The 14,425-nt window shown below is 28.5% G+C and overlaps 3 protein-coding genes and 2 long non-coding RNA genes across 9 annotated transcripts; 3 read left to right on the top strand and 2 right to left on the bottom strand.

The window, feature by feature from the left end:
• Positions 1-731: 731 nt before the first annotated feature.
• Positions 732-10,204, top strand: LOC128395033 (putative uncharacterized protein DDB_G0277255). The gene is given in 5 exon segments (XM_053355427.1): positions 732-1,235; positions 1,238-3,016; positions 3,419-3,517; positions 9,417-9,542; positions 9,831-10,204. Coding segments are annotated over 5 exon segments (2,502 nt in total). The 5' UTR covers positions 732-874; the 3' UTR covers positions 9,968-10,204.
• LOC128395039 (uncharacterized) lies at positions 2,943-3,774 on the bottom strand. Its single transcript, XR_008326491.1, has 3 exons — positions 3,590-3,774; positions 3,398-3,510; positions 2,943-3,069 (listed from the first exon to the last, which is right to left on the bottom strand). It is a non-coding gene; the product is annotated as an uncharacterized LOC128395039 (long non-coding RNA).
• On the bottom strand, positions 7,702-9,843 carry LOC128395037 (uncharacterized). 5 transcript variants are annotated; one of them, XR_008326487.1, is made up of 4 exons: positions 9,662-9,837; positions 9,355-9,562; positions 8,411-9,188; positions 7,702-8,326 (listed from the first exon to the last, which is right to left on the bottom strand). It is a non-coding gene; the product is annotated as an uncharacterized LOC128395037 (long non-coding RNA). The 5 variants fall into 5 exon arrangements; XR_008326486.1 differs by having other exon boundaries at positions 7,702-8,144; XR_008326485.1 differs by having other exon boundaries at positions 7,702-9,188; positions 9,431-9,562; positions 9,662-9,843.
• Positions 10,205-11,554: 1,350 nt separating the features above from the next.
• Positions 11,555-12,511, top strand: LOC128394892 (TBC1 domain family member 5 homolog A-like). The gene has a single exon (XM_053355265.1). It carries the CDS (start codon positions 11,555-11,557, stop codon positions 12,509-12,511), a length of 957 nt encoding a protein of 318 aa, XP_053211240.1.
• A 184-nt stretch (positions 12,512-12,695) lies between these two features.
• LOC128395036 (mitochondrial outer membrane protein SLC25A46-like) lies at positions 12,696-14,418 on the top strand. The gene is made up of 5 exons (XM_053355429.1): positions 12,696-12,884; positions 13,171-13,360; positions 13,423-13,601; positions 13,698-14,066; positions 14,148-14,418. Exons 1-5 carry the CDS (start codon positions 12,805-12,807, stop codon positions 14,377-14,379), a joined length of 1,050 nt encoding a protein of 349 aa, XP_053211404.1. The 5' UTR covers positions 12,696-12,804; the 3' UTR covers positions 14,380-14,418.
• The last annotated feature ends 7 nt before the right edge of the window (positions 14,419-14,425 follow it).

Below are 14,425 nucleotides of genomic sequence, written 5' to 3'. Positions count from 1 at the left end.
AAGAGATGAAATTAATATATTTATATATCAACAATCAATGATTTCCAATTGATTTAAATTTTAATAACTTTTATATTATTGTTGGAAAAGTTTTCCAATCAATCTAATCAATTAAACCAATTGTTGATTAAACATTTTATACATTTAATATTTGATTAGAATTTAAATTTTAATAATAATAACTATTGAACGATTAATCAAAATTGAAAGTTATTGAAAAGTTTAACTTTAATTAGCAATCAACTGTTGTATTAATAATAATAATCAGATGATTATCATGTAAATTAATGTTAACCAAATTAATTGAATTAATCAAAGAAATGATAATCAACTTAAATCAATTAATAGCTATCAAAATAATCACATTCGAAAAGAAAAATTAAAACTTGATTAAAAGTTAATCACAGAATGAAAATTGTATTTTCAATGATAATTTGATAATTGAATTTGATTCAATTGATGAGGATGAAAATTATGATCTAATCTCATGTAAAGAGGAGGAGGGATGATGATCAACAATTTAGGTTGAATTGTAGTAACTAATATATACTAATTTAATCAAGAAAATTAATTCTATTATTATGATTACAACAATCAGAGAGAGAGAGAGAGAGAGAGAAAGTGTTACATCTTCAGTGGTCATCTTCATCGTCCTCCTCTTATCTTCATCCTTTTCCTCCTCCTTTTTTCTCATCCTCATCACTTTGTCTTCTCATCTTCATCTTAATAAACTTTCATATTAACTGTTCATCTTTATTATCATTTGCAACTTTCACCTTAACAGTAGCTCTTGATTTGTGCTTTTTTTTATCATTTATTTTTTCATGACAATTGACAATTCAAATTGAATCTTAATTTAGTTTTAAAATCCATAATGATTAAGTTAATTATCTTTTTTACAACAATAATTTCATGTTATTATTGTATCTCTCAGAATAAATTGCCAAGTAAACATCCATGGAATCCATTACCAGTTACACTTAATCGTTTAATTAACAACAACAACAATCAAAAATCATTATCATCTTTATCATCAGCAGCTTCAATCACATCATCAACTGTTTATTTACCTGAGAAAAAATCATCTGATGTTTCATTTGAGACTCACGATAAAACTTATTCAATTGAAAGTTCACATTTCCGAACACCGATAATTGAACATCATCCCAATGGAGCGACAGTTGGCCTCGATTTACCCGAAGCTAATATAAGATTATTGCTCGATATCGATCAACTTGGGGTAAACCCGTTGCTCAGCACATTGGACTTAAAGTAGTTGAAAAAAACAAGCAAAATTCAAATTCTAAACAATTAACCAGCGGATCAATTGTAAAATCTGAACCAATCAAAGTGAACAATTTAAATCACCAACAAAAACCTCGCCATCAACCAACAACCTCTAATCATAATTCATTTGGATCATCAGCTTTACCAACAATTAACCATCAAACTACATTAAAATCGTCATCAGCATCACCGATATCACCACAATTAACAACAATCGGCCGATCATCTAAAATTGTTTCAATTCCCGTTTCAACTAATTACAAAATTGGTTACATCCGAACCAATGATTTACATTCAGCAATTCATCATCAAATTGTTCATGGTAAAGGTGGTAATCAAGTAAGTGTCCTATCAGGTCCAGTTAATTATGGTGTTAATCATCAATCATCACAACCAATCAACTCTCAAAATCATCGATTCACCTCTAAACAATTAGAAAACAATCCAGTTAATCAAGGTGGATTTGTAAATCCAAGATTAGAATCTGGAAGCTTTAAACCAATTGAAAGTTATTCAAATCAGATGAAACAATTTGAAGGGCAGATTAAAATTAACAACAGTTTATCATCAACAATTAAAAAATCATCTTTACAAACACCAAGTAAACTCAATTTAGCTTCACCGGTTAATATAATTAAAGGTAAATTGCGACCAATTAACAATCTGAAAGAGACTGAACAAATTAAGGAACCAATTCAACAACAGATTAATGGAGGTGATGAACAAATTAACTCAAATGATTTCATAGAATCTGATTTACAATCTAAATTAGAATCACCACCAGTTTCATCAATGATTAGTAATTCAAGGAATCAACGATCACCCAAGAAATTGGACAAATTACAAGAAGTTAACGAATCAACTTCAACCTGGAATTCTGGTTCTAATTCTGGTTCATCGTTAATAGATAATTCAAATGATATTGTCAATTCTGATGAAGGATTCGATGAGGATGAAGATGTTGACGAAAATAACGGTAACTCAAATGATCGTGAAAATGAATCAACGGTAAATGATAACAATCGAATCAATAATCATAAAACTGAGACCGTGACCGAGAAATCGGCCAACAATGAGGAGATTATCTCAGGTAAATTAGCTCTACCTTCACCTTCATCATCTTCTTTGAATGGTCAATGTGATCTGAAGTTTTCCCGATGTCCAATGAGCTGTCAAACGATAACCGAACCATTGATTTCAAGTTCCAGCTCATCATTGACCCTCGAATCAATCGCTTCAACCCTTGGTGCTGATCTATTATTAAATGCGATCCCAAGTTCACAATCAATTATTCAATCGTTAATTGATTCATCTACTTCTGGTTATACTCTTTTCCTACCAAGTAATGAAGCTTTAGCTAAATTACCTGGAAACTTAATTAATCGCTGGAAATCTGATTCGTCCGGATTAAATTCACTTTTAACTAATCACTTTATCGACACTCAGATTACATTGGAAAATCTTAAATCAATGACTGGTATATCATTGAAATCGGGTACTAATCAACTACAATTTGGTATTTTTCGTAATGAAACTTATACAGTTAATGGTCAACAAATTTCAATCGGTAATCAAAGGTCACCTAATAACGGGATAATCCATATAATTGAGGGAATCCTTTATCCATCAGCTGATAAAAACATTATGGAAACATTGAAATCTTGTAATAAATTTGATGGTTTTGTTACACTCGCAATGGGAACTGGATTAGGATCAACTTTATCCAGAGGTGAGTTAATTAAACACAATACAATTAACAATTAGAAACCAATTTACTTCCTACTAAATGAAGATACACTTATTCAAGTTAATACAAATGTATTGATGATAACAATTGATTCTCATTTGATTGATTGATTGTATTATTATTAATTAATTTCCATTAACCTTGGCACATTGATTATCCTTTATTTATCTGACACAATCAGTGTTAATTGTAAACCTAATAATGAAATTGTATCAATCAGGTTTACAATTAAGTGACAGTTTCCCTTCAGTATAATATATATATTGTTTCTGGGCCAATCTAATCAATCAAAAGATCATGAATAATAACATTTAATCATCATTTTAAAGAGATTGTTCAACATTAATCATACTTAATTGTTACCTTAATTCCTTTGTTGATTAGGTGGACCTTATACCGTTTTCGTACCAAGTAATGAGGCTCTTCAGAAAATACCAGAAAAAGATTTACAACTTGTAAGAGCCAATATGACAGCTCTGAAAGGTAAGGATTATCATGTTATTATTTCAATTGTAAATCACAACAATCAACTGATTGATCAGCAATTATACTCACAAGAAGAAGGTGAAATCAAGGGTAAAGACCCAAAGGTTGAAGATTGAAAATTTTAATAACATCTTAATCTTAATCTCTATTAGCATGATATTGATTAAGAAAATAATTGAAAAATATAACTGACAACATGATGATGATGATTAGCGATTATTTTCAATTATTATTATTATGTTTTCATCACAATTAACTTGTTGATTGACAGTATTTCTCAACAACAACAACAACAATTAATTATTATCATTGATGGTTTCATTTTCTTATGAAAAAAAAACATCATCATCATCATTATCATCACTTATTATCTGGTCATCGTTTTGATAACTTAATCTTAAGAAAGTTTGAAATTAACTTTGAAAAGTTTTTCTTGTTGATCATTTGTTGATTATAATCGTTAATCTGTTAATCATGATTTCACAATTTTCTCAGACCAATAGTAGATTTCAAATGTTGATGATCTGATTCACGGATTTATTTTGTTTTAATTGTTGTAACGCTCAGTCTGATCAACAATTAACATCATCACTTTCACACTAATTTCATGATTGATGATAATCAGTAACAGATTATATTGTTTTATCTTATAAATTTGATCAGTAATCAAGCTTTAACATCAACGATTAACGACAATCAATGATAATTATGATCTACCGTTTAATTAACACTGGAATTAACGAAAAAAAAACGATAATCAGTTAATCATTTTTACAGTTACGATTTTAATTGTACCATTAACTTGATATACAATTTAGATCAGTTATCTGATAGAAATACTTTATTTGATATAAGTTAATTGTTTGGAACAATTAACTTATATCAATGGTCAGTATCATGATGATGATTAATCCAACTAATCAGTTAATTCAGTTAAAAATAGATTCACAGTGAATTTGTGATAATCATTTGAATGGAAATATATGATTTACAATTCATTGTCAGAATTGTTAATATTAGCAATTAATTTTTAAACCATTATCATTCATTTCATTGTTATGACTTATATTATTCAATATAATTGTTAATCTGATTACAATTTAAACTGGTTTGATTAAATAATATGATTTAGATGAGTAGGATGAGAGTTAAATTGTTACGTTTATCCAAATAACTTTCAATATTAAATGAGTTAATTTTGTTTTTCGAGGGTGGAAATGATTAAGATTAATTTTAGACCTTGATTAACATTTAATTGTTGGTCAGATTAATATGATTTTATTTTCGCTTAATCTAAATTCAATTGTAATAATAATGAACCAATTTACACACAATTTATAACAATTTAAATTACCAATGATTAGCTGAACGTGGAGAAATGTAATAATTACTGTTAATACAATTTAGACATTCTGATTGTTTGAGTATGTGAATTGAATTAACTCATTTCTTTTTGGTTAAAAAATTGTAATCAGTTGATGATTTAACCCTTTTAAATGTAATACAAGTAACAATTTAACCAACAATTTACTTAATTTATGATTAATTCCTGTTGATTTACTAACCAAAAGTAACAAATTGTTTAAATCTACCCAATAGGTTGGGTTGGATAACCAATTGAACATTACAATTAACAAGCTCAGTAGGTTAGTTTAAGATTCATAGAGATGATTGTGATTACAATTACAATTAGGATCAATAATCATAAAGCATAAATGCAAAGCACAATTAAGGAAATCATAATCATCATTAAATTAACTTTTATGAATGTAAATTTAACATGTAACAAGCCCTTTGCTTGATTGTTGGATTTACATTCAAACCTACAAAAAACTTACAATTTGAATAAACAATCAGTTAATTTCATTAATATCCCTTTTAATTGTAATCTAATTATCAGGTTTACAATTAAGATCCAAGTTCCTCATTCATGTCTAATCATTAGTATCCAATAACCATTTAAGTCAACAATTAATAAATGAAAGTAAACGAGAAACAAAAAGTAACAATTAAAGAAATGAATAACTTTGTTAACTTAATTACCATTAAGATTAACTTTTTAGGCCCAAACAATTAGCTGATTAAGACAATAGAGTTAAATGTTTACAGGTAAATATTTAATTATCATGATAATCATTGAATAAGAGTAATAAGTTAATTGATAATATTAATTTCGGAAAACAAAAAAAAAGTCAATTGTTGTTATTGTATTAACTTGATCAGAGTAAAAAAAAATTGATTGTTGTAATTGATTGTGATTTATTGAGTCTAAACTAATTTAAACTAACATGTTAAACTTTAAATTGAAATCTATTTGTAGTAACTAATTTTTCTGATAATCAAGAATGAGAGAAACTTCAATCAACTCAAACAATTTAATTTCTCACATGAAAAAAAAACAATGATTAAAAAAAGACTCAGTAACTATTAACTTTTAACATTAAATGATTAACCTTGATTCGGTAGAGTTATAATGATAATTTAAAGTCTATCTAACTGTTAAACTGACCAATACTCTGACCTATCACCTTGCAAATTGATTGAATTGCTTGAAAAACCATCAACTCTTTTAAATAGACATTTAATTTTACCTTTAGTTTCATTTGGGTTGTTGTTAAATTGTAATAATTTGGATCAACTTGTTAACTGTTGTTAATACATAAATGAATGATTGGCGTAACTAAATAATAATAATAATGGTAACAATTAACTTCTAGGGTTCAAAGTTAAACATTGGTAATCAGCTGTAAGAATCAAATTGTAAAAATAACAAACACGGGAAAAAGTATCATTATTGTGAATGGAAATGTTGATTGTGGTCATCGGTTGGTCAGTTGATGATGTAATGAATGAAAGAGTAACAATTAGGGTTCATCCTTTTGTATTTAGTATCAATTTGGAAGAAATAATGTTCACAATTAACTAATCATTGAGTAAACAATTGAAATTCAATCAATAATTTAATTAGATTGATGTGAGAGAATTAAAAATTAGCATAATCATTAAGGGGAAAATGAATTAACTGTAAAATTGTTTATTAAATGAGCTTCTGATTTACTTATTAGTTTTAACAATCAGTTAGATTAATAAGAATCCAATTGACATAGTTAACCATAAATAAACTCATCTTTTTCAGTCTAAATTGATTAGAAAATAATAACAACAATCAACAACAATCAGTTCTGATTAAGTTAATCAGTTTGGACTGACAATCTAAACATAAAACAATACAATTGATTTACATGTATTACTAATATTATGTATCATCTTAATCCATCTGAATGGTTTAAGAGCAATTGATTAGTAAATTATGCAAAATTAACTTTACTATTTTTACCTAACAAGTAATTGTTATCCAACAATTTAAATTACAGACGGAGGTTCAATTGATTATAAGCCTTTGATAATTGATTGATTTTCAAATGATAATAATAAAGTTTCGTTGAGACATAATTGTTGGGTTACTTTGTTTGTTATTTATATATAATTATGATTATCGATATTGATTAGATGAGTCTGATGATATAGATATAATCAGTTTCCAATTGATTAGAGCAGCTCAAGGTTGATCAATAGGATTTATTAACAATCAAAATACAATCAATTCAGTGTGAAACTGATGCTAACCCAATAATCATGATCATCATCAAATTTCATGAACAAAAAACTGCCACCGAAAAGGTAAATAAAGTAACTGAATCAATTTTCATTGTTACCTGGCCAATTATTTATAATGGTCATTCATTCATTCATTTACAATTACAAGTAATTGTAAAGTTAAATTGTTATATTAATATAACAACAACAACAACAATTTATTGATTGCTCAGGTTGACGGTATAATATAAATGTTATATTTAAAACTTTTCTTTCAACATATTATTCAATCAATTTAATATCATTGAAAGGAAGAAGAAAAAAAAATAATATAAATTTGATTAAATTAATTTGATTGTTTTCTTAGCCTTTCCAAGGTTTAAATTAATTGTAATGAATTCGTGAACAATCAATGATGACCAACCGATCGTGGTTTAAAAGGGAATCTTAATTGTGATTAACCAGCTATCGTACTGATTGTAATTCAACCAATTTCGTCAATTTAACCTCTAGTTTAAAGGGGATAAATCGTGCAAGTTAATTGTTAACAGAATAGTAGTAGTAAATTGATTGTTGTGGTTGAATCAAGTTTAAAATAAAGTTAATAATTATATTATTACATTAATATGAGGTAGCATCTTTTCAATGAACAAAAAGTTTCACCATAAACATGATTAAGATGATTTCTTGTTATTGTTGTGAATATAATCAAATCTACTAACTAAATTAATATATATTTTATCATGTATATGTATAAATTTAGTTGATTGTTATTCTTGAGAGTCGATATCTTGTTTAACTTGATTCAATTGTCTTCCTTTCGGGTCCATACACAGTAAATTATATATATTAATATACACTCGAGTTTCAATATTGAAAATCAAAATTTATATAGAAAATTGTTATTAAAAAAAAAGAAAAATGAATTTTAAAAAAAAAGTTCACAACTTTTTTTAGAACTTTTTTTCTCATAATCTGTCTTCAATTCATGATCCATTGTCACGTGATGATGGAAATTCTGTAAGTTCTGTTTCAATTGAGAGAGAAAAGAGTGAGATAAAATGATAATAGATGAATTTCTAATTTTGGTATGGGTCAGTTAGTAATTAGCCTTGAAGTGAATCAAATTAAATCCGGTTTGTTATTTATCATCAGTTAATCAGCTAAACAACAACAGAGTTAAGGATGAGAATTCGAGGAAAATAACAGCTACAATTTATGAAAGAATTGTTCATGTTACTCTAATAATATAATAGTAAATTTGTATAGGAATTTGGAAACACATATACACACCTTGATTAGAATAGAGAAAAAGTTTTGGTGTGAGAAAAGATGAACTTCCGATTATCATGAGAAAAAAAAGGAGAAAGAGTTAAATTCTGAACAATAGTGAATGGAGATAAAAGTAATAGTTGGAACAAGTGAAAAAAAGTCATTAGTGAGAAAGATGATGATGAGACAATTAGATAATGATTAAGAATATGATCATGATGATGATTTAACGAATACAAGAGGTCCAGGTAAGTGAATCTTAAAGGTTCCGTTAAGTTTTGATGGCCTAAAGGTATTAGAATCAGATGATTGTCCAAATAATAGATTTTCTTGAATCATTTAAGTGAAAGTTAAGGTTTAAAATAAGAAAATGAAGATCAGGAGATGAAGATGATTAAATGGTAGATCATGTTAATCATTTTCTTATGGATAATATTCATTTTTAGTTTAACCATTGATAAAGAGAACACACATTATATTATTAGCTTGATTGTTTTCGAGTATTAACTTGAATCATGATCCATTTTAATCCTCTATTGTCATCACCATCATCATTTTGAGAATATTTAACCAAATACAATGAAAAGAGAAAGAGAAAGAGAAAGAGAAAGAGAGAAAGAAAGATGAAAATGAAGATGAAGATGCTTCAGATGATATCGAGTAAAGTTTTTCTTGATGGGATAGATTGTCCTAATTTACCAATTTAATCAAAGTTGACTGTCCATTTGTATTTGATAAACACGTACAAACATCATCATCATCATCTCGGCAGGATAGTTGTTTACATAATTGTGATAACCTGAGAATCCATTGAGAAAACAAGTAGTAAATATTAATAGTAGAAGAGAAAAAAAAATTTTGTTAGTTAATTTTGAATTTGGTAAATTCAATTCAATCAATCAAAAACGATACCCAAATATAAATATTAAATAAACAATTAAGAATGACCACTTTCATTGATTTACCATCTTATAATCAACTTATTTAAGACCATCAATATTAATAATAAATTTTTCTTTCTCATCAGATATGTTGGCCTACCATGTTGTCCCCGGGTTGTATTATAGTAGCCACTTAATGGATGGACAATTTATCAATTCTTTACAATCATCACTTCCAATCAAGGTTGGGGTCAGAGTTGACCGTTGTTCGAGTAAGTATTAGTAGCCCCTGCTGAAAGATGAAAAGAAAGAAATGAAAAAAAAACATATATATTAATACAATCAAATAGAATATAAAGAAAATTGGATTACAGAAGTTTTGATGAATTACTTTTTAAATGGAACTACAGTTGAAATTATTAGTTAATAGAAATTTAGGTTGTAATTCAAACTGATTCGATTTCTTTTCTTGTTTCAACCGACAATTAATCAATTGTCCATCTAATATTATCTTTTCCATTTTTGTTTTTTACCCCGCAATGATTGACCATCACCAACAGGACGATTGGTTGAAGTCAACATGAGTCCAGTCTATGGTGTTGATATACCAGCATCAAATGGAGTCATTCATGTTATCGATTGGATAATTAAGCCAAATGACAACGATTGGTGTGATGATGTTATATTTCCTCGTTAATGTTGACACCAATCAACAGGAATCGATGTTTTTTTTTGTTATATTCACAATTCATACATTCACATTACATTGTAGCCAATTAACCATTACTTTGGGGATCCCAAAACTTGTCATCATCGTCATCGTCATCATCAGTGTCCATTGTCCATCATCAAGGAAATCATCATCTTCATCAAGACCTTTTTTTTATATAATCACCAACAAAATCTTTTTCAATCCTTCCTCATCTTTTTTTTTCTCTTCATCTCAATTAGTCTTCTATCATCATCTCCATCTTGTTTTTGGATTACAACTTTTTTTTCATACGAATTTTGATTCACTTGCAGTTTCGTTATTCTTTTCTTTCTGTCCTACTGTCCATTAAGTGTCCACTCTAAATGAGAGAGAGAGAGAGATAGAGAAGGGGAGAGTATGAAAATGGAGATAAAATGATAATATTAATAAAGATAAAGACAATTAAATTTAATTACAACAAAACAAAAGACACGTTGTTGTCCAGCTTACCTTATATTCAATCCTTTAATTTCACTTCAACTGGTTCATGTCACGAAACTCGTGTGGTTTAATGTAATTAATCAGCAAACAAGGTAACAATTAACTGGACACACAGTGTTCAAGTTAACTGTAAACAGGGAAAGTGGTCAGTGATTAAGTGATTATCATCAAGATTACTTCCACCAAAAGAAAAAAACAAAAATGTCAACATGAGATCAACTGTAACACCAAACAACAGTAAACAAGATGTAGAGGGAAAACCGGAAGAGGTTCAAATCCAATAGAAATCCTGTTGAAAAAAATATAAATAAAATTAAATTGATTTAATTACTATCACAAGGGAACAGCAACAATAAGTGAAGGACAATTAAACATTAAGAAACAATCAGTAAATTAAAATGGATTATAGATTAACAAATAAGTAACAATGAAGCAAAAACAAAAGGTCAACAATAGATTGGACCATTGGAAACACCAAAGAATTAAATTAAAAATCACTTTAACATTTTTTCCCTTGTAACAATTAAATCAATTTCACATTCAATTACTAATTATGAATTAAATTTACACATTTATAGCTGAAAGAAAATTAAAAATCACTAATGATCAACAAATGACAATTTTCTAATAGAAAAGTAACTTAAGTGTTTTTTTTGTTCAACGATGAGAAAATAACATTTGATTACTTTTTAAAGATAAACAATTAGCTCGCCAATGTAAACTTATCATCAATTAACAATTAACAACAAGTACTTTGGATAAACAATTAGAAACATTAACAAGATGATCAACTGATTGGTTATCGGTAATGAAGAAGCACAATTGTAATGGGTCATCGAGAAAGAGAAACAAACAAAATGGCTTTTTAAGCTTCTCTTTGTTTCTAATGTTTATTTTTTTTTCTTTTCTTTATGTTGATAATTTGTATCATTCGGTTGAAAAAAGTGTCACAATTAACGCGGAACAATTTATATTTATATTTGATTGATTGGTTTAGTTTTTGTCTCTCTCTTTAACTTTCGTTTGTTTCGTGATTTAATTTAACTTTGTATCTAATTGGAATTGGAATTGGAAAAGTACAATAATAATAAGATGTCCGATCCATTGGTCACTTCAACTGAGACCAAATCTTTAAAGGATAGATTGACCTTTAATTGGCCGACTCGGGGTTCGTCATCGTCTTCGGTTTTTGGTAAACCCACTCAGGTAATTGCTCCGTTTTCTGAGACAAAATTACCTGTTAAACAACGAGTTGTGTTTCCTAGTGATCGATTACCGGCTAATTGTAGTAATAATAATAATAGTAATGGTCAATTGGTACAAGGAAATAATAATCAACGATATGATTCCGATGATTGCTGGGAATCAATGGCTAATGTTTTTCGTAATCCAAGTCCATCGCCTCCTCCATCCGGTTCGTGGGCTTATGGGTCAGATAAAAGTAACGATAATAATAATAAGAGACGTCGAAATGATCAGAATTCAAAGTCAAAGAATAACTATAACTCGAGGCGTAATGGTGATGGTGAATTCAGTGGTTATAATGAGACTAATTCAAATCGATATTCTAATTGTAGTGATGATCGAAATAAATTTCAAAAGAAAAGACGAAATGATGATTGGGATTGGGATTCTAATCGTAATAACGGTCCAGATTCTAGTTCTGATCGCAGAAATGTCGATTGGACAATGGGGTTTAATGAGAATGATTATTCTAATTGTTATTCTAATTCTAATTCTAGAAAAGATAATTACCCGAAAAAGTCAATTGCTACTCAAACTGATTCTTCAACATTTCGATCAGTTGGAGTTCAAACAGATCCTTGTGATGATTTAATTCCCGTTGAGAGACAACAACAGCAACAATTAGAATTTTATTCTAACCAATCAACTGGGATAGTTGCGAAATTTAATTGGCCTAATCAAAATGGTCAATCGGCCATTACAAATGACCAACAATCTCGACCATTGATAATCCCCAGTGATCTTATTAACGTAGCCAATAGAGATCCAAGAGTCGCTCGAAGAGCTGCCAATATGAAACAATGAAAAGTTCAAAGCGATTGATTGATTTTTTTCACTATTCGACAATTAATTTACAATTCATGACTAAATTTAAATTTTCTTCTTTTTTCTCATTAAAATTTCATTCTTTTCCTTCATTTGAATTTACCGCTTTTCTTTTCTCCATCTAAGGCGCACACTTTAAATCTACGTTTCCATGGTTACCTTAGATTTAATTTTCCATTTTCCATTTAGACTCAATGATCTTTGACTTTGTCTCTTCCAACAATTAAATATTTATAATTAATTTGATTAATTTAAATTGATTTTCTATCTAAATGGATAATCCAGATTACTCTTCATTGGGAAGTTATGCTGATTTTGGTGATTCACATTTTGAAAATGGTTCATTTGATCGGTAAGTTTTCATTTTCTTTTTTCTCTTATAATTTTCCATTCAATTATTATTAATATTTACGATTACATTTCTTTCCTTTTATAATTTATAGTTAATAATCTTTTAAAAGAAGATTTGAAGATTAGATTTTAATTACTTGTCTACTACTAGAGAAAATTTAGTTTTACTTGCATGTTAAATCACTTAGTACATTTTACAAAAGAATCAAGAATTTGGTTCCAATTGAGTTGTATTCTTTTAATGTTTTGTTTACAAATATTCTAATGCATTTTTTCTCCAACTGTAGATTACCTCCTTATCAAAGTACACCTAGGCGAGTTAATCTAGTCGATCTTCGGAAACCACGATCCAGATCTTTTGCCTCAGGAAATAATGACCATGAAGAAAGGATAACCTCTTATGTTATCAATGTTGTTGATTTGCTTTCTGAACATGTTATTTTTCATCCTTTAGTTGTTATTAGACGTCAATGTCAAGTAAGACAATCTGTTAATCCAGTGATTAGAGTGTAAATTAATACAATGTTATCTTTTACCAGGTTACCCGTTTTTCCAATCGTTACCATTTGACCCCTTTAACAGTTATACCCTTACTATACAGACTACGATCTACTCAAGGATCTGGAGCTTTATGGAAAGGATTAACAAGTAATCTAATCGTTAAAGGATTGTACTTATCTTGTCAGTCTTTTATTGCCGGTGCTTTTGGCACTGAAGAGTAAGTGTTATAGTAGTTGTTGTTGTTTAATTCTTTACAACGAAATAATATTAACTTATTGATATTTTCCCAAATATTTTCTACAAATAATAATAGGAATCTCATCTGTAGAGGTTTAGCTTCTATATTGGCAAGTCCATTTCTTTGTTCAAATTCAATTGAAATTGTTCAATCTTCAATCGCCAGTGAAACTCCGGGTGTATTTGACTGTTTAAAAGAAGGTCTAACTCGATTAACTCATTGGAATTCAAATGGAACTCGCTTATTAACTTTCTGGTCATTATGTATTCCAACTGCTGGTTACTTTATCCTTCACTATCAAATTAGCTCGAATGTCACTGGATTATGTTTTGCTCTGAGTAGAACAAAACAAGACTCTGATTCATATAAAGCTACAATTATTAAATTAATTGGAAATTTAACTGCAGACATTATCCTTTACCCTCTTGACACAGTAATTCAAAGGTATGAATCAATTTTCATTCTCATCCAAAACAAAATCTTCACTTTACTTATGATTCCCATTTCTCTTTCATTTATTTTTAGACTTTATCTCCAAGGAACTCGAACAATAATTGATAATATTGACACTGGAAATACAGTCTTACCGGTTATATCTGCTTACGAAGGAGCTCGAGAGTGTTTTCAAACTATTGTCAAAGAAGAGACAACATTAGGACTTTACAAAGGCTTCGGTGCTTTAGTTTTACAATATTCGCTACATTTTATGTTTCTCAATTTAGCTCGATCTATTTGTCGAAAAATAATCGCCTCATGAACCAATCAACTCACTGTGATTTAATGATTCAACCAAAAACATCAAT

This window comes from Panonychus citri, unplaced genomic scaffold (genome assembly GCF_014898815.1).
Source record: "Panonychus citri isolate SS breed McGregor unplaced genomic scaffold, ASM1489881v1 Contig00140, whole genome shotgun sequence".
NCBI lineage: Eukaryota > Metazoa > Arthropoda > Arachnida > Trombidiformes > Tetranychidae > Panonychus > Panonychus citri.
This window is presented reverse-complemented; position numbering and strand designations above follow the sequence as displayed.

Coding starts and splice junctions, on each gene's coding strand:
- LOC128394892 (XM_053355265.1), top strand. CDS start 11,555: ATGTCCGATCCATTGGTCACTTCAACTGAGACCAAATCTTTAAAGGAT.
- LOC128395036 (XM_053355429.1), top strand. CDS start 12,805: ATGGATAATCCAGATTACTCTTCATTGGGAAGTTATGCTGATTTTGGT. Junction 12,885..13,170: donor GAAAATGGTTCATTTGATCG/GTAAGTTTTCAT, acceptor CTCCAACTGTAG/ATTACCTCCTTATCAAAGTA. Junction 13,361..13,422: donor TTATTAGACGTCAATGTCAA/GTAAGACAATCT, acceptor ATCTTTTACCAG/GTTACCCGTTTTTCCAATCG.